This window comes from Grampus griseus (assembly GCF_964374135.1).
Source record: "Grampus griseus genome assembly, chromosome: 14".
Taxonomy (NCBI): domain Eukaryota; kingdom Metazoa; phylum Chordata; class Mammalia; order Artiodactyla; family Delphinidae; genus Grampus; species Grampus griseus.
This window is the reverse complement of record NC_139008.1, coordinates 75,111,922-75,133,700: the sequence shown is the minus strand read 5'-3', so window position 1 is coordinate 75,133,700 and position 21,779 is coordinate 75,111,922. Positions and strand designations below refer to the sequence as shown.

Genomic DNA, 21,779 nt, shown 5'->3' with positions numbered 1-21,779 from the left:
TATCCTGGAGAATGTTCCATGTGCACTTGATAAGAAAGTGTAATCTGCTGTTTTTGAATGGAATGTCCTCTAAATATCAATTAAATCTATCTGGCGTATTATGTCATTTTTTTTGCGGTACGTGGGCCCCTCACTGTTGTGGCCTCTCCCGTTGCGGAACACAGGCTCCGGATGCGCAAGCTCAGCAGCCATGGCTTACAGGCCCAGCTGCTCCGCGGCATGAGGGATCTTCCCAGACTGGGGCACGAACCCATGTCCCCTGCATCGGCAGGCAGACTCTCAACCACTGCGCCACCAGGGAAGCCCTATTGTGTCATTTAAAGCTTGTGTTTCCTTAGTAATTTTCTGTTTGGATGATGTGTCCATTGGTGTAAGTGAGGTGTTAAACGTCCCCACTATTATTGTGTAACTGTCAATTTCCTCTTTTGTAGCTGTTAGCAGTTGCCTTATGTATTGAGGTGCTCCTTTGTTGGGAGCATATATATTTATAATTGTTATATCTTCTTTTTGGATTGATCCCATGATCATTATGTAGTGTCCTTCCTTGTCTCTTGTAACATTCTTTATTTTAAAGTCTATTTTATCTGATATGAGTATTGCTCCTCCAGCTTTCTTTGGATTTCCATTTGCATGGGATATCTTTTTCCATCCCCTCACTTTCAGTCTGTATGTGTCCCTAGGTCTGAAGTGGGTCTCTTGTAGACAGCATATATATGGGTCTTGATTTTGTATCCATTCAGCGAGCCTGTGTCTTTTGGTTGGAGCATTTAATCCATTCATGTTTAAGGTAATTATCTATGTGTATGTTCCTATTACCATTTTCTTAATTGTTGCGGGTATGTTTTTGTAGGTCCTTTTCTTGTGTTTCCCACTTAGAGAAGTTCCTTTAGCATTTGTTGTAGAGCTGGTTTGGTGGTGCTGAATTCTCTTAGGTTTTGCTTGTCTGTAAAGCTTTTGATTTCTACATCGAATCTGAATGAGATCCTTGCTGGATAGAGTAATCTTGGTTGTAGGTTCTTCCCTTTCATCGCTTTAAATATGTCATGCCACTCCCTTCTGGCTTGTAGAGTTTCTGCTGAGAAATCAGCTGTTAACCTTATGGGAGCTCCCTTGTATGTTATTTGTCATTTTTCCCTTGCTGCTTTCAGTAATTTTTCTTTGTCTTTAATTTTTGCCAATTTGATGACTATGTGTCTTGGAGTGTTTCTCCTTTGGTTTATCCTGTATGGGACTCTCTGCGCTTCCTGGACTTGGGTGGCTGTTTCCTTTCCCATGTTTGGGAAGTTTTCGACTATAATCTCTTCAAATATTGTCTTGGGTCCTTTCTCTCTCTCTTCTCCTTCTGGGGCCCCTATAATGCAAATGCTGTGTTTAATGTTGTCCCAGAGGTCTCTTAGACTGTCTTCATTTCCTTTCATTCTTTTTTCTTTATTCTGTTCCACAGCAGTGAATTCCACCATTCTGTCTTCTGGGTCACTTATCCGTTCTTCTGCCTCAGTTATTCTGCTATTGATTCCTTCTAGTGTATTTTTCATTTCAGTTATTGTATTGTTCATCTCTGTTTGTTTGTTCTTTAATTCTTCTAGGTCTTGCATCTTCTCAATCTTTCTCAATCTTTGCCTCCATTCTTTTTCCGAGGTCCTGGATCATCTTCACTATCATTATTCTGAATTCTTTTTCTGGAAGGTTGCCTATTTCCACTTCGTTTGGTGGTTTTTCTGTGGTTTTATCTTGTTCCTTCATCTGGTACATAGCCCTCTGCCTTTTCATCTTGTCTATCTTTCTGTGAATGTGGCTTTTGTTCCACAGGCTGCAGGGTTGTAGTTCTTCTTGCTTCTGTTGTCTGTCCTCTGGTGGATGAGGCTATCTAAGAGGCTTGTGCAAGTTTCCTGATGGGAGGGACTGGTGGTGGGTAGAGCTGGCTCTTGCTCTGGTGGGCAGAGCTCAGTAAAACTTTAATCTGCTTGTCTGCAGATGGGTGGGGCTGAGTCCCCTCCCTGTTGGTTGTTTGGCCTGAGGCGACCCAGCACTGGAGCCTACCTGGGCTCTTTGGTGGGGCTGATGGTGGACTCTGGGAGGGCTCATGGCAAGGATAATTACCAGAACTTCTGCTGCTAGTGTCCTTGTCCTCATGGTGAGACACAGCCACCTCCTGCCTCTGCAGGAGACCCTCCAACACCAGCAGGTAGGTCTGGTTCAGTCTCCTATGTGGTCACTTCTCCTTCCCCTGGGTCCCGATGCGCACATTACTTTGTGTGTGCCCTCCATGAGTGGAGTCTCTGTTTCCCCCAGTCCTGTCAAAGTCCTGCAATCAAATCCTGCTAGCCTTCTAAGTCTGATTCTCTAGGAATTCCTCCTCCTGCTGCCGGACCCCCAAGTTGTGAAGCCTGACGTGGGACTCAGAACCTTCATTCTAGTGGGTGGACTTCTGTGGTATAAGTGTTCTCCAGTTTGTGAGTCACCCACCCAGCAGTTATGGGATTTGATTTTATTGTGATTGCACCCCTCCTGCCATCTCACTGTGGCTTCTCCTTTGTCTTTGGATGTGGGGTATCTTTTTTTGGTGAGTTCCAGTGTCTTCCTGTTGATGATTGTTCAGCAATTAGTTGTGATTCTGGTGTTCTTGCAAGAGGGCGTGAGAGCACGTCCTTCTACTCTGCCATCTTCAACCAATCTCCCTAAACAGAATTTTTTCTGACAGCAGGTTTTGATGGTGGCGGAAAGGGAGGCCTGGATAGCGCATGATTACAAGTGGGTGCCTGAGTAGCAGGGGTACCAAACAATGGGGAGACAGGGAGGATCCAGGAGCGTTCACATGGCTGACTCCCTGGGAGGTTCTGCTCCAGTCCCTTTCTCTACTCCAGCCAGAAGTCAATTCATCCAGTAAAACTCCTCCACTCATTACAGAAAATCTAAGTAGGCAAGTAATAGTGAGGCTGACCCACATGTTCTAGGCAACTAACTCTAGGGATTCTTTACCTCCATTTAACCATCCATCCATTTAACTGTTGCACCATTCTTGCGCCCACATATCCAGCCATCACAGTATTACTGTCAATCACCCATCAACCATCAGTCGTTCCATCCAACTACTCATTCAAACATCCATTCATTCATTTAGCCACTCGCTCACCCTCTTAACCATCTATACATCTTTCCATAAAGCCATGCAACCATTCACTCATCCATCAACTATCTATCCATTCATCTCACCATACGACCATTCAATCTTCAATTCAGTCATCCGTCCACTCATAATCTGTATAGCTATCCGTCTAGTCATCCCCACAATTATCCATCCATTTATCCATCCGTTCTCCAGTCACCTTGCTAAACATCCACCTTCAGATCACTCAAGCACCCAGTCATCTAACCAGCCGTCCATCCACCCACCCGTTTAGACATCTATTCAGCCATTTTTACAAGTATCCATTCACCCAGTTACCTAACTATGATTCCAATTATACTTTCATCCTTCCTTCCACGTCATCTGTAATGGGATTCCAATTTATGTCAGTATCCACTCTGTAGACTGATTCCAAGGATGACACTCGTGCTTGGTTTGGGGAAATACAGAGACGAAACCAACAGCGCCTGCCCCCAGGGAGCTCAGAGCCTCGCCAGGGAGTCTGTCTCACCCTTGGTGATGACTTTCCATCTATCAGATTCTAGCTCTGAGACTCCAGTCATCCGCTGACATGGATGCCAGCCAGCTGGTGACCCTGGATTTCACCAGCATGAATAGAGGGAGAAGCCTATAGTTAGGCTTAGCATCCAATCAAATGGATCGAGGCCCTGCTTGGAACTCTGTGGGCAGCAACAGAGCTGAAGATGTCCTTGGGACTTCTCCAGATGTCCCTCCCTGTTCCCTACACCGGATCCTGGGCTCATCCGCTGGAAAATAAAGTCCTACCCATGGCATGGAAGTCAGTTCTAGTTTCCATCCCAACCCCCATTTTCCCCAGTTCTTTTAGGAGTAGCTCGCTGATTCCTCCTTTGGGAGACAAGCTCTCCCCAGCTTTCTGCTCATGAGAGATTGAACCCTATCCAGCTCCATGGGCAGCTCACGACTCAGGTTTGACACAACCTTGGGGCTTTCGCTACAGCCCCTGTGCAGAAAGTGCTCTCTTTCTGCTGGTATGGTTTTGCCGAAGGATTCTTGGAGCTGTCTTTGCCACACAGGGAAGAGCCTGCCCGAGAAGTAAATCCACACAGGAGAAAGTCACTCGATCACCTGGACCCAGCTATGGCTGAAGACAGTTATTACCCAAAGTTCCTGGAGACGATTTTCTTTTTTCTTTGGCTTAAGGCAGTGTGAGTCGGATTTTATACTTCCGTAACTGAAAAGGTTCTGGAAAACACCAACAAATTCAGAAGCCTCCAAAGCAGTAATAAAGTAGTGACACTCTACCCCACTTCAAAATGTAAACGTGGTTTTATTTAATGCCTTTTTCCGTCACAAAGTACTGCCTCCTCCCCAGGGTCCCCTCTTCCTAGAAAACAAGATGGCAGCATAAGGCACGTGCACTGTCCACACGACATCAGGTTACGTCCTTAAAAACAAAAATAAGCAATAGTCTTCCCCACAGCCCCAAATCGCCTCCCTCTGTTCAAAGAATGATTGTCCCCTCAAAGCACAACTCAGAGCAGAGAGGCTTAAATTAGAGCTGTGCACTGCCCCACATGCCAGCTGAGAAAACAAAAACCAACAACACAGGTACAAGAGCGTAATACCAGAGTAATGAGATTAGTCCATAAATTAAAGTGGAGAAAAAAAAAGAGCCTGTCCCCTCCTCATCGCCAGCCCTCCCCCAAATCAGGAATTCCTTGCTTGTGAGTCTTGCAGAAAAGCCTGGACTCCGAGCCAGCCCTTTTCCCCAAAGTTAAATATTCCAAAGCCACTGCTGGGTACTTTGTTTCTCTGGACCCGTGTTGGGACTGAAAGGACAGCTTCTGAGATGGTCACCGGACACGTCCTCTTGGCGGGAGGGACCCTGCATCTGGCAGGGGAGGTGGGGAAAACCGAGGGCCTGGGCGGGTGGGCTGCCTCTCTGATGGCAGGTGGCGAGGCTGCGGGTTCTGCTATAAATACTCCAGCTCCAGGGCGTGCCTCAGCGCCTCCAAGTCCGCGTGGCAGGATATCCGCCAGAAAGGCATGTTGTGCTGGAACACAGAACACCAGCCACACGGTTACGGCTCTGCGCGGTGCTTCCCACAGCCCCCCTGGATCCCACGCTCATGGTTAGAACCTTAGGAGAAATCACACTGAGTCACTGTAGCATGTGGGCATTTTCCAAACCGGGAGCACAGAACATCGTTGGTGGACCCCTGCGTGGTCAGGCATGCTTTCTATTCCTTCTGAGTCTTTTTTTTTTTAAATTATTTACTTATTTTAAATTAATTTTGATTGAGGTATAGTTGCTTTACAATGTGTTAGTTTTTGCTGTACAGCAAAGTGAATCAGCTATACGTATACGTATAACCCCCTTCTTCCTTCCCATTTAGGTCACCACAGACCACTGAGTAGAGTTCCCTGTGCTGTACAGTAGGTTCTCATTAGTTATCTATTGATATTTTATACATAGTAGTGTATATATGGCAATCCCAATCTCCCAATTCCCCCACCCCGCCTGAGCCAATCCTGATTGGCTTATCCTGCACTGTCCGCCATGTGGACTGTTTGACCCTCCCTCCTCTGTTGGGACCAGCCTGGTCTTAGGCGGCATGCTGACATGGAATTAAATCACACAGCGAGAAAGCTATTCCGTTTTAAAAATGTGCTCTCAATCCTGCTACTAAAGATAGAAAATCTTGACTAGATGCTACTGTGTCTTCAACCCCTCCCTAACTCTCACTAATCTCCATTTGAACAGATAGGGCTGGTCCCAGAGAGTCGTTTTTATCTTTTCCTTTTCTTTACAGCAGGTGATGCTTGCTCTGTTATTGTCATGCTATCAAGTTTTCAATTTTAAACATAAGTGCATCCATTGAAAGGGAAACATTAAGTAGGTAACCATGCAGGCAGCATGCAGATACAGCAAAAGTTGTAATTGGTGTAAAAGAACTGTTATGATGATTATGGAAAGAAATCACTCATGTGGAGACGAAATTTGCAAAATATTGATACTTCCATAGCGTGAGGGTTAAATGTTTCAGTGCCCTTTGCAAAGCTCTGTTCTGCCACCATTAGCTGGGTGATCTTAAATAATTTACTTTGGTGCTTGTCTGTAAAATGGGGATAATACTTCTGTATACTGTGTGTATCTTATATTACAGATGAGGAGACTGAGGCACAGAGAGGTCTGTCTGACTCCAGAGAGAAAACTTGACTGCCTGTTTATCACAGGAAAATGTGACCGTCGACTAAAGTTGTTGCCTGTCCAACAGCCATCCTCCCTTCTTCCTACTTCCAGAACCCTGAATTTGGCAGCGCCGTGCCCAAGAGGTAGGGGATGAGTTATGATTGTCTAAGCAAGCGATGACAACCCTAGCCTTGTTTACCAGGGGTTTGTCCTGTATCCTTCTGACTTGTGACCCGCTGAAGCCAATGAGGAAGTTGGCTGGGGGCTTCTGGGAAAGGTTTTCCTCCATGATTAGAGAGAGAGGCACCTGAGGAGAACTCCTTCCTCCTTACTTGCCCTTTTTATTTGGATGCTGACATATAAGTATGTGATGTCTGGGGCTGTGGCAGCTGTTTTGGGATCATGAGGCAAAATATCAGAAAAGAAAATGCCAAAGATGGTTAGAAACTTAGAGCAAAATGATGGAAGGGATGCTTGGTGAATTTTCAGACCCACGGAAACAACCTAGGATACGCCTACTTGTAATCTTTTGTTTTTAAATTGGAGTATAGTTGTTTTACAATATTGTGTTAGTTCCTACTTCTAATCTTGTTAGGTGAGCAAGTGTTTAAGTTTTCATTACATAGGTTCTCTGCTACCTGCAGCTACAAGATACTGAGCCTCCTTGACAGCCACTGACCTTCAGTTATTTACTGAGTGAACAGAGGGTGCTTGAGGAACATATGGCTGCCCCAAGTTCTTGTGGTCGTTCTGCTGCCCCTTGAGGTTCAGTGCCCACAGGGTAGAAACTATACAGGTGTCCTTTTGGTTCCAGGAGCACAACGACCCTTTCCTGCCTCTGGGGGCTCTGCACTTTTGATAGTTGGGTCAGGGAAGGCCTCTCTAGGGGGGTAACATTTAAGCAGGACCCAGAGAACACGAAGGAGGGAGCCATGCAAACGTGTGGGGAGGTAGTTGAGGTAGAGGACAGCAAGTGCAAAGGCCTTGAGGAGGGTTTGAGCTTGGAATGTCATAGCCACTGCTGCCTTGCTGGCTCCTGGCACACAGTGGGCGCTTAATAAATATTCGTGGAAGGAATGAAAAGAGGAAGGGAGGGAGGAAAGGCGGGAAGGTGAGTTTCTCAAGCAAAGCCCTCCATGGACACACCTTTTTCTCTTTTGCCCAGAGGAAGCAGAAGACTATCCATCATGGGCAACAGACGCCATCTCTTTAATGCCTTTCAGCTTCCCCACCCTCCCCTCACCCCGGCCAAGCCTTTCATTCTCTGCAGAGATGGATGCTGGCTGCCACCTGGCCAATCCAGTCCCTCTTTAAAGAGTGTAATTCATTTTCTCTGGGAGGAAATGAGCAAAGGGGAAGAGACTATCTCAGCCATCTCCCTCCCAGGCCTGGTGGCTCCAGAGCATGGGTAGATTTATCACTTCTGGAGAGGGGGAGACAAATGACCCACTAACATGGAGATATGAACAACACCGTCAGCTTAAGCAGCTGAAGCCCCTCGTCCTGTCGCCGTATTTCATGCTGCTCAGGTGGCCAGTGGCCTGGGCTAATGAGTGCCATCCCTCAGGCCGGGAGAGCTGCTGGTGCACAGGGTTTCTCGCTGATGGGCTGGGGCTGCTGCTTCAGACACTGCGGGGGTTTTTAGGGGAGCTTGGTGCACGGGGCGTGTGTCCCAGTCTTCTTTGCTGGACTCCACTCTCTTCTGACCGGGTCAGGGGTGCAGACTGACAGTGTTTGAAACTCCTGAGTCCACCTCCTTCCTGCCAGGCGTTTGGAGCAAAACACACAGCAGTTTTCATGTACCAGCTGTGTGACCTTAGGTAAATTAATTAACCTGAGTCTCAAACATGTTCCGTATAAAATGAAGTGGGATGGTACCCACTTCGCAGGGGGAGGGGGTTGGAGGATTAAATAAAATGATGATGTCGGTAATAAAGAGTAGTGATTAAGGCCCGGGGTTAAGTAGGGTGCCAGTTACCGCCCTGCCACATGCCAGCTGGGATGGAGGCTGCCAGGTGGCTCCCAACATCCTTTCTTCCCTTTCTCTCAGAAAACACTTTTTTTTTTCTTTTGCTAGGAACTTGGTGGCTGAGAATAAGGGGTACATCTCCCAGCTACCTTTGTGGCAAGGTGAGATCATGTGACTCAAATCTGGCCAACGCGATCTGAGAAGCAGTGATGTTGACCTATATCAGCTGTGTTCTTAAAGGGAAGAGGAGTCCTTCCCCTTTTTCTTCCTGGTGGCTGGAGTGCAGACGTGGGCGTGGTGAGGAGCCGTCTTGGACTTTGTGGAAAGAGCAGTACTGGGACTGGCAGAGCAACAAGACAGAAGGGGCCCGGGTCCCTGGTGCTGTCCCAGCTGTCTGGGCAGCTAATGAGAGACGAAGAAAGCTCTCCCCTGTTTAAGCTGCTGTCTGGCATCTCTGGCAATGCGAACTCCACAGAACCTGGGCAGCCCTGGCCCCGCTGGAGCCCACCCCATCCACATCCTCAGCGGGTCTTAGCAGCGTGCTTCTCCTGTGGACTTTGAGCAAACGAGATTTCGGTGAGTTTTCATGTTATGTGAAAACTGGCATTCTTGTTTTCTTTTTCTGCTGGCTCCCCAGGAGAGAGAACCCCTGAATTTCTGAAGGTGGATTTAGCTTTGTCCCCTCCCCTGGCCCTGGGGAGTAGTAATCACACAGCTTCAGGCTATTGAGGGCTAACTATGCATGGTTTCTCTGCTGGGCCCCGTGCGCCTGTTCTCGGCAAGTGTGACGGATTAAAAAGGCAGCTCAGAGAGCGCTGCCATCTGCTGAAGGCCACACAGCCAACAATGGCAGAACTAGGATTTAGAGCAAAATGCGCTCCCCTGGTCACCTGTTTCTGTGAAAGCGGGGTGGCTGTAGGGTGAGGTGAGGGAGGCGCCCGGGACACGGAACTTAAGGAGGCATCTCCGTCAGCGCCCCCTCCTCCTGGCCCCCTAGGCGAGGACGACCCCAGACCAGCAGGTCTCAAAGGAGAAGCCTGCCCGTTAGGGGGTGACTTGGCAATTTCTAGGGGTGTGATTTTTGACTGTCGTCCTGATTTGGGGGCACTGCAGGTGGGGGCAGGTCTCCTGCCTCATCCCACACACCTTCCACCTGAATGACTTTCAGATGTCCTGCCAGATATTTAAGCACAAAGCCGTTCTTAATAACCTGAGTGTAGACCCTTAACTCCACTTTACTTGTCACATATAAATAGAGCATTTTTCTCATGCTTTTAATAAAACCCGACTTCCCCCGGGCTGCAATTACCGTGTCAACTGGGGAAGTCTGTTTTATTCAGAACCTTTCCGTGGGTTGCTTCGCAGTCTGGAGCAGACAGCCGCGGCACCTCGCTGGCTTTGTGAATGGCCAAGACCGCACACCTGTGTCCCCCTGTGTGTGTCGGCTCACATCCTCAGTGATGGTACGTTTGGGTGTGAGATCTTGTGCTCAGATGTTCACATACTGAAGCACACGTTACTGTGAGTATAAATGACTTTCCCTTATTTCTCTTTGATGTATCATCAGATGTTGATCTCCTGGACATTACGGTTATAAGGAGGTTTTATTATCCATTAGTATTTCATTTCAGGAGAGTAAACGGTCATTTCAAAACATCTGCTACGCCGCCCTAAGAAACGTCCTTTGGTGAGAAGGTGGGTGAACGGCAGCCACTGCTCCGGATGTCCCTGTCATTCTCCAGGTGAGAACCAGAGGGCATGTGTGGGGGTGCCCGCGGCCATGGGCCTAAGTGGGTTCTCAACCCAACTTTGATAGAAGCAAAGTTTATTTTGATCGCTGTCACATGCTTAGGGCAGAGGGTTTTTTCTATTAGATCTGAACTTGGAAGAGGGGCTCCATCCCGGCAGTGGGCTTCAAGTAGTCTCACCAGAGACCACGCTCTTGACCTGGCACATTGGTCCTGGATTCATGTGATGATTCGCGCTACTGTTTTGGTCATATCCTGGTGTATCACCCCTATCCATTATTTACTTAATATTTTTTCCTCTGAATCAGTTCATTTTTAAAGTTTAAGAAATATGCTTTAAGAAGAAGTGCTCAGGGTAAAGGCTGAAGTCCCTCCGAAGGCCCCAGGCACCTCCCTGACTGCACCTCCTGCCCCTCCCCACTCGCCTGGTGCATTGCGCAGCCGGCAGCCATGCCAGCTCCCTGCAGGACGCTCCAGCCTTCCGACCTCTCAGCTTCTTGGCTCCTCTCCGCGAACTCCCTCCCTCTGATACTCACTTGGCTCACTCGCTCTCCCCCTCCCATTTTCGCCAAAGCTCTGGTCATCATCTGACACGCATGTTACACTTAGGGGTCGATTGCTCGTCCCCAGGCTGTGAGCTGAGGGAGGGGTGAGAGCCCTGTGTGTTCTGCTCACTGCAGGACGCCCAGCGCCTGCAACAGTAGCTGGCACACAGTAGGTGCTCAGCTAATGGAGCTTACACACCAGCTGGAGAGTCGGTGACTAAGCCACCAGGCACACAGGTAATTCTCTCATGACAGGAGGGGATAAGGCCCTGGAGAAGGACTAGGGACAGCGGGGGGAGGGAGTCGCAGGCAGGCCTGACTGAGCTGGAGTGGGAGCTGGTGCAAGTGTTGCTGAGGCGGAAAGGATGAGCCCGGGAGAGCTGGGAAAGCAGAGGAGCCTTCCAGGTGGATGGAACAGTAGATGCAAAGCCTTCTAAGCACCCCTCTCTCGGGGCCCTCTGTCTTCTCATGAGTTCCATCCGCTGAGACCCCTAAACGTTTTTGCATTTCTTTTGAATCTGTTTCTGGGGCGGGAAGGGGGAAACCAAATTACGCTCTGTGACATTAACCATCTGCTTCCCAGGCCTCTCCGGGTGGGGAGTGGCAGGCTCTCTGGGATGCTGTTGACAGGTCCAGATCCAGGGTTTTGGAACAGAGCTGTGGCCACCAGAAGCCCCCTGCCCCTCTCCTCATGGGCCTGAGATCACAAATGCAGGATTTTCTTTTTCATTAGCTTAATGCTGTCTTTATTAACTGGGAAGGGTTCCTGGAACATATGATCAGTAAGCATTAAATAAAACAGGCACCAGCCCCGCGGCCAGCCTGCCCTGACAGAGGGTCTCTGGGCTCCCGAGCAGTTGTCCCAGAAACAATGCAGGGCTACCGGGGTGGCAGCCAAAGGCCCGGAGGGGGATTTGCAGGAAATTACTCAGGATGCTTCTGCGATTTCCAAATGGCAGGGGACGGGCGAGCAAAGAGCCTGGGAAGGAGACAGGCTCAAGAGAGGAGGAAAGAGCAGCCGGAGAGACGGACGGAGAGAATATACCTTTTTCGCCCCCTGCTCCTCTTCCACGCCATCGCCAATCACGATGTAGACGGCTTTTCTGCCGAATCTCTGCATTATCCTCTCAAAGCAGCTCTCCTTCCCTGCACACACGGACGAAGGAAAGACACTCGGTGAGGACCCAGGACTGAGGTGACTAATAACCGCTCATCAAGAGTTCACTTTGTACAGCCTTCTTACAAAGGTCTCCTTAAGGATCAGGTATTAATCATTTCATCCTCAAGCAAACTTCGAGGCGTCACTGTCCCCATCCCCATGTGATGGACGACAGTGCAGAGGCACAGAGAGGTTAAGTGGCTTGCCCACGGTGACACAGCAGGAGAGGCAGGGCAGGGGTCTGAAACAAGCCCTGGTGTCTATGCGGCTGTCCGGTGTAGGAGTGATGGGCCCATTATACAGATAAGGACACGAGGCTCTGAGAGGTGCCCTGGACATGATCGGCCCAGGACCCCCAGAGTTAGTGTAGGAAGCAGAGGTGCCAGGATTCACGTGTCTGAGGGTGGGCAGCCTGGCGACAGAGTGGCCCTCGTGCGACTCGGCTGTTCGTTGTTTTCTTGCTCCCCGTAGACGACCACCTTTTTGTATTTTCCTTCTTCCCAGTGGCTGGGCAGCAGCATCAATCCAGGAACACTAAATTCAGGTCTTAGCTCATCCTGTTTCAGCAAGTTTAGTGACCATCATGATAATGAGGAGAGCCCTAAACAGAACAGCTGTCACTCAGCAGATGCCGGCACAGAGCAGGCTCGGTGTCACCGCCCCAGCAGGATTTCTTGGCCTCGGTGTTACGGACATTCTGGGCTGGCTAAATTCTTTGCTGCCCTGAGCACTGAAGGATGTTTGTTGAGCAGTATCTCTGGTCTAGAACTTCAGTAAAGGCAAAAACTGCTCTAAGAAAATGCTTCCAAAGTACATACATTTGTTCTTGCTCCAGAAAAAAAAACAGGTAAACATTTCTAATTAAAAACAACTAGGCTTTGTATTATTATACATGTTTAGGTGATACAGGAAAAAAAAAAATTAGCCTCCTCCCCCACAAGAAAAATCAGTATTACTTGTCCTGATGACAAACGATGCTGTTAATTTGTAGTTATTTTGAATTTTCTTATCTGATGAAAGTTCTAAGCCTAAGGCTTGTTTTCTTTGTTAAGAAAGGAGATTAGCAAGTATTCAAGAGGTGTTAAAGCAAGATAACACTAAATTGAGACCATATCTTTGAAAGAGCATTAAAAAAACAATAGTTTTCTCTGTGGTTCAAGGTTAGGTTAGTTAATGGCCATAATTAACTAATTAAAATTAGTTAAATTAAAACCACCTTGTGTACCATCCTGGGGCAGGGGGAACTGTCTTCCTCTGCTTCCTTAGTAATGGACTTTCATGAGTTTTACCTGGGCTCACAGTCACTTAGCTATGGACTACATTTCCCAGCTTCCCTTGCAAATTAGTTGTGGCCATGTGACTAAGCTGGGTTAATAGGAAGTGAGTAGAAGTAACATGCACCTCTGAGTCTTGGCTTTACAATAATGGACGCCCATTACTCCTTCCTGTTTTCCCCCTTCTCATAAGCTGGAATGACAATATGGCAGAATCTGATTTGACCATGTACATGAGGATAAAATTACAGGGGATGGTGGAAAACTAAAACGGGAAGAACATGGCTTCCTGGGTGAGTATGAGGACAGAGTCACCCCATCAGCCTGGATCACTCACCTCTGGTCTCTTGACATCTGAGGGAGAAATAAGCTTTGGCCCTGATGTAATTAAGCCCTTGTATGTGGGGTGTATGTGCTGCAGCAGCTCTGCAGCTGTCCTAACTAATACACACACTTTGGAAAACTGCAATCCTAACCAGTTTCTCTAGAAGCAGAGAAATGGGCATTCTTGTTTTCTTTGGGTCTATGAGGGTTGTTTGGGGGGAGATTTGTCCATGCCCATGGACAAGCTCTTTAACTTCCCTAGTGTCGTTTTCCTTAAACTTTCCAAACCTGGCAGGCAAAGCTGACCTTACCCTCCCTCCCCGTACCCATCTGAGGTCTGGGCTCCCCTACCTGTCTTGGTTGCACTGTAGATGTTCTCGATAGGAAACACGGAGCCCAGGCCATACAGCAGGACTTTGGCCAGGGCAGGAATTAGTTGAGTGGTGGTGACCAGCACGTTGACACAATTGGGCCTGAGGGCAAAGGAGATGGTGAGTCAGAACTCCAAGGTACCACAAGGCCAGGCCTCCTACCCCCGCAGCTGAGCCTGGAGTCGGTGGGAATTCTGGTGGGGTTTGGAGGCTCTGGCTAAGTCGTCTTCAGGTGAGGCTAGAGCCCAAGGATCCTCCAGCTATTCCTCTCTTTTAAGCCTGAAGCTGCCTGACACATTGAAATCTAACACAAGTGTAACAGTTTTCCTATTTAAAAAGCAAATGTTAGGGACTTCCCTGGAGGTCCAGTGGTTAAGACTTCGCCTTCCAGTGCAGGGGGTGTGGGATCGATCCCTGGTCAGGGAGGTAAGACCCCACATGCCTCGTGGCCGAAAAACCAAAAAAAAGTAAAACAGAAGCAATATTGTAACAAATTCAATAAAAACTTAAAAAAAAAAAGTTGGGCTTCCCTGATGGCTCAGTGGTTAAGAATCTGCCTGCCAATGCAGGGGCCATGGGTTCGAGCCCTGGTCCAGGAGGATCCCACATGCCACGGAGCAACTAAGCCCATGCACCACAACTACTGAGCCTGTACTCTAGAGCCCGTGAGCCACAACTACTGAAGCCTGCGCTCTGCAACGAGAAGCCACCACAAGAAGCCCGGATACCACATCAAAGAGTAGCCCCCGCTCACCACAATTAGAGAAAGCCCGTGCACAGCAACGAAGACCCAACGCAGCCAAAAATATTTTTTTAAATTTACTGCAAGGGCCACACACTAAAGTAGCTGCAGGGACGTATTGGCAATGTGCGTGAGTGACATGGAACAAGCGTAGGACAACAGAGAGAGGTGAGGACTGGGGTAAACTGCAGAGCACATGCCAGTTCTGACGTTTTCCAAGATCCTCGAAACCTGCAGCTATGGATTAACGTTCCCAGTCTTTGGGATAAAGTGTGTATCAAACAAAACACATCAGCAGGATGGATTCAGCTCGTGAGCTGCCATTTTGTGACCATTCATCTGTTGGGTCACAAGAATTCCGATGCTGCAGGGGAGTAATTTGTTCTCTGGCCCAGGTGATCTTATTTAAGAGCAAGAGGCAATTTAGTGGGAGGTCTAGAATGAGACCGGGCCCTCCTGACCTCACTGAGAGCCCGCCAGATGATCTGTGTGATCCTATAAAATGGTTTTCACAGGGTGACGTTGTGGCTGGAGGGTGTTGTGGGCAAGAGCGGTTGGGACAACAGACCTCCGTACAAAGGTCTTTCGCTCTGCTGGCCCCCATCAGTCTCTGCAACTACCTGCACATCTGAGGGACAAGGTGTCCATGGTGCCTGTACACCCCAGCTCTATCAAGTGTCTGGTAGGTGTGCAGGGGAGAGTTTGGGGGTCCAGTTCTCCCAAGTGTGGAAATGGAGGGGCTGCCACCCTTGAATGGGAGAAAGTTCAGTGGCGCAAAGGAAAACGGGGGCTCCCACCTACCGCGAATTGATGAGGTTTAGTGCCTTCAGGGAGTGGGTCAGCCAGAGGTCCGTCAGAGCTTCCAGCTCGGCTCTGAGCTGTAGCCATGTCTCTCTTTTGGGAGCTCCTATCAAGCCTACGGACAAAGCAAATAAAAATCATCGCTGCTGTCATTTCAAAGGGCTGGGGGGAGTAGGGTTAGGGAAGGTGAGTCTAGGTTTCAGATCAGATGACACCCAAGGTCAACTTCAATCCTGTGACCTTAATTTTATTTTGAGATTGATTGGATCAGTCAATGGAGTCGAGTAGCTGCCTACTCAGACCTCTTCCCTTGACTGGCCAGGAGCTGGTTAGAGACCTTGTGATAATCAGAAACATCCCCAGATGCCTCCTGCATGGGGAGGAGGCGGCATCACCTGTTAAGAGCCAGCGGCCTAGAGAATTCCAGAAACAGCGATCCGCGGGCCTGGTCACTACCGAGCCAACCCTGCCTTCAGCCCCTCCAGGCTTCTGTTCAGTGTGGCAGCCAGTGCTCTCCTGCCACTGAAGCTGGTGGCTTTCACCTTGCCTACACAGTAGAGTCACCAGGGAGCTCTGTGGGTCCTGATGCCAGGCAGCGGCCAGGCCAGGAACTGGAAACTCCTCAAGGGGTTCTGATATGAGCCAAGTCTGAGAACCGGTGTTTCCACAAACCGCCTGGGGATCTTGTTAAAAACGCAGGTCTGGCTCAGTCACCTGGGGAGGGGCCTGAGCATCTACACTTCTAACAAGCTCCCAGGTGATGCTCATGTGAGTAGTGAGGGCTGAAGCCCGTGGCCCTCGAATTCCGGTGAGCATCAGAATCACCTGGAGGGCAGGTTAAGCCACAGAGCGCCGGGCCCACCTCAGAGCTTCAGGTGCGACAGGTCTGAGGTGGGGCCAGAGAATCTGCATTTCCAGCAAGTCCCCAGGTGATGCTGCTGGTCCAAGGACCACACGTGGAGAACCACGGCGGGGGTGGGGGGTATAATCATGGGCAAGATGCCCCATCCCGTCCTCAGCTTCCCAGCCCCGCCCCGCCCCCCTAAAGTGAGGATAAGGGAATCTTAGTGCCCCAGAGGGCGTCACAAGGGTGACGCTGAGTGAGCTAGGACTTATAACAAGCCTCTCAGAGCAGTACCTGGCACAGGGCAGGTGGGATGCGAGTGACAGCATCCATCCTTGATGAATTTCCCTTGGTCCAGGGGTTGCGCCCGGAGCACAGGCAGACCCTCTGACCGCTGTGGACGACCCTCTCCCCGACCCACTCACCGCCGACGTTGTTCTTGTAGGTGTTGTACATCTCCTTCACTCGCCGGTAGCGGAAGGCCAGCTTCCTCATCCAGTCCACGCCGCCGTGCACACCAGAGCCCAGGCACAAGCTGGCCCCCGGGGCCGAACTGTGGAAGCCATCAGCGGAGAAGTTGTAGGTGCTGGGGAGACGGGAGAGGGCAGGGCGTGGGAGAAGAGCCAGTGTTACTGTCGGGGAGGTGGGAGCTCTTCACCAGGAGACCCACGGGGTGGGGTTTGGGGCACCCACGATGTCCCTGAATGTTCGAGGGTGCCGTGGGTATGTGCGTTCTGGGGGAAGCAGGATCATAGTTTTTATTAACTTCCCAAACAATGGTGGCATCCTTTGCTCTTGCCTAGTCAGCATCCATTCTCCTTTCTTTTGGTATCAAAGAGCATCTATATTTTGGGGGGGCAGCCATTCTGTCCCCTGCATGCAGTGGCCAAGCTGGGGAAAGCCTCCCTCTCTCCCCCTTCAGAGTCTGAAGCTGGAAGGCAACTCCAAAAAATGGTTGGCCTTGGTTCATCCTGAGAGAAAGTTCCAGAAGAATATGCCAGTTAGTTTCTGCCACTCTGATCCCCAAACCTGCTCTGCTTCACATGCCCCATAAGCCCTGACTGCTGACCTTTTCCTCCTATTCTGTGAGCATCTCTGTATCTTTCTACAGACATTCCCTATGTTGGGGACTTCCCTGGCGGTCCAGTAGTTAAGACTCTACGCTCCCAATGCAGCGGGCATGGGTTCAATCCCCGGGTCCGAGAACTAAGATCCTGCATGCTGCAGGGCGTGGCCAGCAAAAAAAAAAAAAAAAAAAAAAAATCCCTATGGTAATTTTTTTATCTGTTAAATTAAGCAGAGTAGATTGCTGGTGCTTTGCAGACATAACCCTCCATCAGCATGAAGCGTGGTCTGGGGACGAGTCAGAGTGTCATGTGAGCGGCAGCTGGGAACCAGAAGGGGAAAGCGTGGGCGATTGACCACCTACAGCAGCTAGAGCGTGAGAACGAAAGCCCTAGCTCTCCACGGAACACCATTTTCTTTCCCTCCACTGGAAGCTTGGTACAGGTTTGCAAAACCACAGGCCGTTGCAAGGCAAAACCAGAGCGTGACAAGGGATGTGTGGACCAAAAACTTCAAAAGTGAAAGTCTCCTCGAACAGAAAAAGCCTGGGGGGAGCAGGTCAGCGTGGTATATACCACAGCCTCTTGGGGGGTGGGCTCAGCTGACTTTTTTTTCTCTTTGCATTATTTTATTGTTTCTGGATTTTCTGTGATGAGTTTAAGGGTGGAGAAAGATATCGTATTTTTTAAAAAGATGTGATGCACTAGGGATGAAACAACACTAGGAAATTGTATCTTAGGTATCCCCGGTTTAACGCCACTGCTGCAGCAGATAAAAGGGAATTTGAAAAGTGTGAAGTGCTGGGTCGTTCTCCCTGTGGGCCACGTGATGTCCTGATGCCCATGTGCCGTCCCGCACCGTTCTGTGCCTGGGGCTCAGCCTGACAGCCTGAATATCGAACTGGTGACAACGAAACCCCTGCAGGATCCACAGAAGCGCCTGGAGTGATGCCTCAAACTCAACAGCAGATTTCACCACGTGGGCTCCACTGGGGCAGGTGGGCCAGGAGGGCACTGACCCAGGTGACTTAATCCCAAAGGCCTCAAACGTAGACTCTGGCATTCCCTCCAGAGCAGGCTGGGTAGACAGTCACAGAGAGATACCAACAGGCTGACAGAAGTTCTTTCGATGTCTTCAAATTTTTGCCCATATGTCCATAAACACACACACACATCCACCTGGGTCATTTTTCACAGACATTTGTGTGAGTGTGCGTGTATATAAAATTGGAAGCAAGTAACTCATAATGTCAGAAAGTGGTGAGTTGGAGATGGTGGAACAGGGATGATCGTAGTTTCTTCTCTGCTCTTTACTGAATTACTCAAGTTTAAAAGTTGGGGACTTCCCTGGCGGTCCAGTGGTTAGGACTCTGCGCTTTCACTGCCGAGGGCAAGGGTTCAATCCCCGGTTGGGGAACTAAGATCCCGCGTGCCTCGTGGTGTGGCCAAAAAAAAAAAAAAAAAATACAATACAATAAAATAAAAATATAGGTTGTGTGTAATTAACTTGTTTGACCACTAGCTTGACATCGCGGTACTGGACACCATAACTTCTGAGATCTTGAGAAGGTTATTAAAAAAAATTAAAAAGATACATGGAGAATAAGATACGACTGTTCTAATAACTTGTTTGCAATGATAACCTCCTCTTTCCCACGCAAGATGCCAGTGGTTTATTACACAGACATGTTGCTGCTGCCTTCCTCTCAGTCCCTCCCTTGGGTGGCGGTGACCAGGGGCTAAAGAGGAATAAAATATCCCCAACTAGTAAAAGGGAGCAGACAACATCTACTCGTAGGGGCAGAGAGCCATTCAGCAAGGACTACTCACTGTGCTGGGCACTTTTCTAGCACATTCTTATCCTGACGAGAAAGGGGCTATGTGACTTTATCCCATCACGGCCCCTCATTTCCAGACGCCACACTTTAAATTGACACGTGCTCCTTCCTCTGTACTGTCAAGGTTCCCATCTTGCCAGAGAATGTCTTCTGCTTTTTCTTTTTTAAAGAAATTTTATTTTCCATCAACCTCATTTCCATTTTCTGTTTAAGAGTCTTTGGAAGAACAGCTTCGGACCACTCGGTGGTTGTGCCTCCCCAACCAGTGGCCTGAACTCCGCAGTCTTCAGTAGGGAGCCACCGGGCAGGCACAGAGGGCATCTGGGAGCCTTCAGACTGGTCTGCGACCTCGGGTTGAGTGGCAGTGAACTTGGGAGCTGGAGCATCCATTCACCCCGACGATGCTCCAGGGTTACAGCCTTTTCAGCAGCGGCCTGCTCTTCCTTTTCAGCCTCTTCTGGATCCCTGTGGAAGCAGAGATCAGGCATGACCTCCCCAGGTGCTCACGGGAGATGGTACCACTCATGCGCAGGACATCCCAGGCCAGCATCCACCGTGTCAGACCCGCTGGGGAAGCTCCCTTGTTGTTGTAGGGACGGCACAGAGGAGAATCTGCTACACACAGCAACGGTAGGCAGGTTAACACAAGAGCCTCTGGGAGAGGCTGGTGGTCAGCGCTGGAATCAGTAACCACCAGAAGTCGTGGCGCCTGGAAGGCTGCCTGGATCTGGTAAGTGAAGTTTCCAGGAGTGAAACAGCCAGAAACAGAAGTAGGTCCGGCGGCAGCGACAAACTTCAGCACAGCTCTCCGGTCAGTCTTCTGGAGGACGTGACGCTGACATCGACTGGGTTTTCAGTGGCAACCATGGCACAAGCTGCCGGCAGAAGATTCTCCCCTGTTCTGTTCAGACTTATGATGTAGATGCTGTCACTTTTCCTTCTGCGGATGGACCGATCCATTTGGAAGTCAAGGTTGGTGCCTCCTAACTGGGTTCCTGCTGCAAAGAATTTGAGGACATCCTCCTTTTTCACTTGCAGGACATCAAGGACTCCGGCCATTGTGGAAATTTCCCTTTAAGTAATGATGGGAATCTAGAACAATGCCTTATGGACCCCTCCCTGAGTAGTGCAGAAAGGCTAGAGAATTTATTCTTGAAAAAGAACACTGACTCTGTAAACTCAGGATACCTGGGGAGATGCCTGGATGTTCTGCTAAGAGGTGGAGGGCAGGGAAGGGTGTCCGTGAATCCTGCCTCACCCATTTACCAGCTCTGTGAGGTTGGGCAGGTTACTGAACCTCTCTGTGCCTCCCATTCCCCAAGTGTAAAACGATGATGATAAGAGCAACTATTTCTTAGGGTAATTGTGAAGATGCAGTGAGTTAAGTCACATAGAGCAACTGGAACAGGGCATGGTGCAAAGTAAGGGCGTTACCACTGTTGGTTTTTACTGTTAACTGAAAACAAAACAAAACAAAACAAAACAAGGGGCATTTGATAGTTGCTGCCTAGCACACAGTAGGTGCTTAATAGATATTTCTTGAATGAACAAATGGGGAATTTGGCTTCTAGTGGGGGAAAAACACCCTTGGATTGTGGATTCTTGAAATGAGGTACCAAACAATCAGCATGAATCAGGGTTCAGAGGGCCACTGCTCTAAATTCCAAGCCAGCCAACTACAGGGGAAACGATAAAAACAGAACACTGGTTACTCACTGCCTTGAAAGGGAGAGTGGTTCCCTGGGATGACTTCATGAAAAGGACACAATTAGCCTTGACCTGGGGTTTATTTACTCCACAAATTAAGCAGTCCTGGCTGGCAGTGGAGCCGTGCTCCTTGCCAGGCCTGACTGCAGAAGGGATTTTCTGAAAGGCTAATTAAAATGAAGCAGGCGATGCCCAGCTATCACTTCTAATTGTGCTGGGCTTTGAAAAGACTTGCAGTGCTCGGGAACAGAAACTTTGATTTCTTTTTTTTGAGTAAGTTGGAAGACACACCTAGGCAGCAAACATTAAGTTACCACGAATGGCTCACAGGCAAAACGTTATTTGGTCTCATAATATTTTTGATGGGCCTAGAAGCGTTGAATAGTGATAATTTTGATAAGCACAGCTTAATAACTAGGGTTCTGTTTTTATAATGGGCAGGCTTGGAACATTCCAGCCACATTCTTCTGAAAGCTCTCTCACTTTGAGCAGCTGGGTACCTTATTTCTGGAATTCATGTCCTAGGAGTGTTTTCCCCTAGAAATCAGACATACCACTTACTCACTCAAGAAATATTTTTTTGAGTGTCGACTATATCAGTTTTACATTAAATAACGTATGTACGTTAGTGAGTGCAGTCAAACCTTGGAAATAGGTTTACCGGACTCTTCATGGTGGTGATTCTGGGAGACGAGATCAGAGGTGGTGTGTGGTACTTTTCACAATGTGCGTACATTACTTTAGTAAAGCAGGGAAAAACCCCCCGAGAGAGAAACATAAGCAGAGTCACAGAGGATCCGGAGGAAGCTTGGCCTCAGGGATTCGGGACGATGCAGAGCAGGCTGCAGGGTGGGGGGCAGGGTTGTGATTTTTTTTTTTTTTTGCGGTACGCGGGCCTCTCACTGCCGTGGCCTCTCCCGCCGCGGAGCACAGGCTCCGGACGCACAGGCTCAGCGGCCATGGCTCACGGGCCCAGCTGCTCCGCGGCACACGGGATCCCCCCGGACCGGGGCACGAACCCGTGTCCCCTGCATCGGCAGGCGGACCCTCAACCACTGCGCCACCAGGGAAGCCCAGGGTTGTGATTTTGG

General features: G+C 49.2%; 1 protein-coding gene across 1 annotated transcript in view; it reads right to left on the bottom strand.

Moving 5' to 3' along the window:
* Positions 1 to 4,453: 4,453 nt before the first annotated feature.
* The window catches only part of EYA2 (EYA transcriptional coactivator and phosphatase 2), a 254,983-nt gene continuing 237,657 nt past the window's right edge, over positions 4,454 to 21,779 (bottom strand). Inside the window, exons 12-16 of the mRNA XM_082671667.1 lie at positions 16,505 to 16,665; positions 15,236 to 15,350; positions 13,673 to 13,794; positions 11,610 to 11,710; positions 4,454 to 5,163 (exon numbers count right to left, since the gene is read on the bottom strand). Coding sequence (XP_082527793.1) covers positions 5,083 to 5,163; positions 11,610 to 11,710; positions 13,673 to 13,794; positions 15,236 to 15,350; positions 16,505 to 16,665 — 580 coding nt within the window. The 3' untranslated portion in view covers positions 4,454 to 5,082. The remainder of the gene's footprint in view (positions 5,164 to 11,609; positions 11,711 to 13,672; positions 13,795 to 15,235; positions 15,351 to 16,504; positions 16,666 to 21,779) is intronic.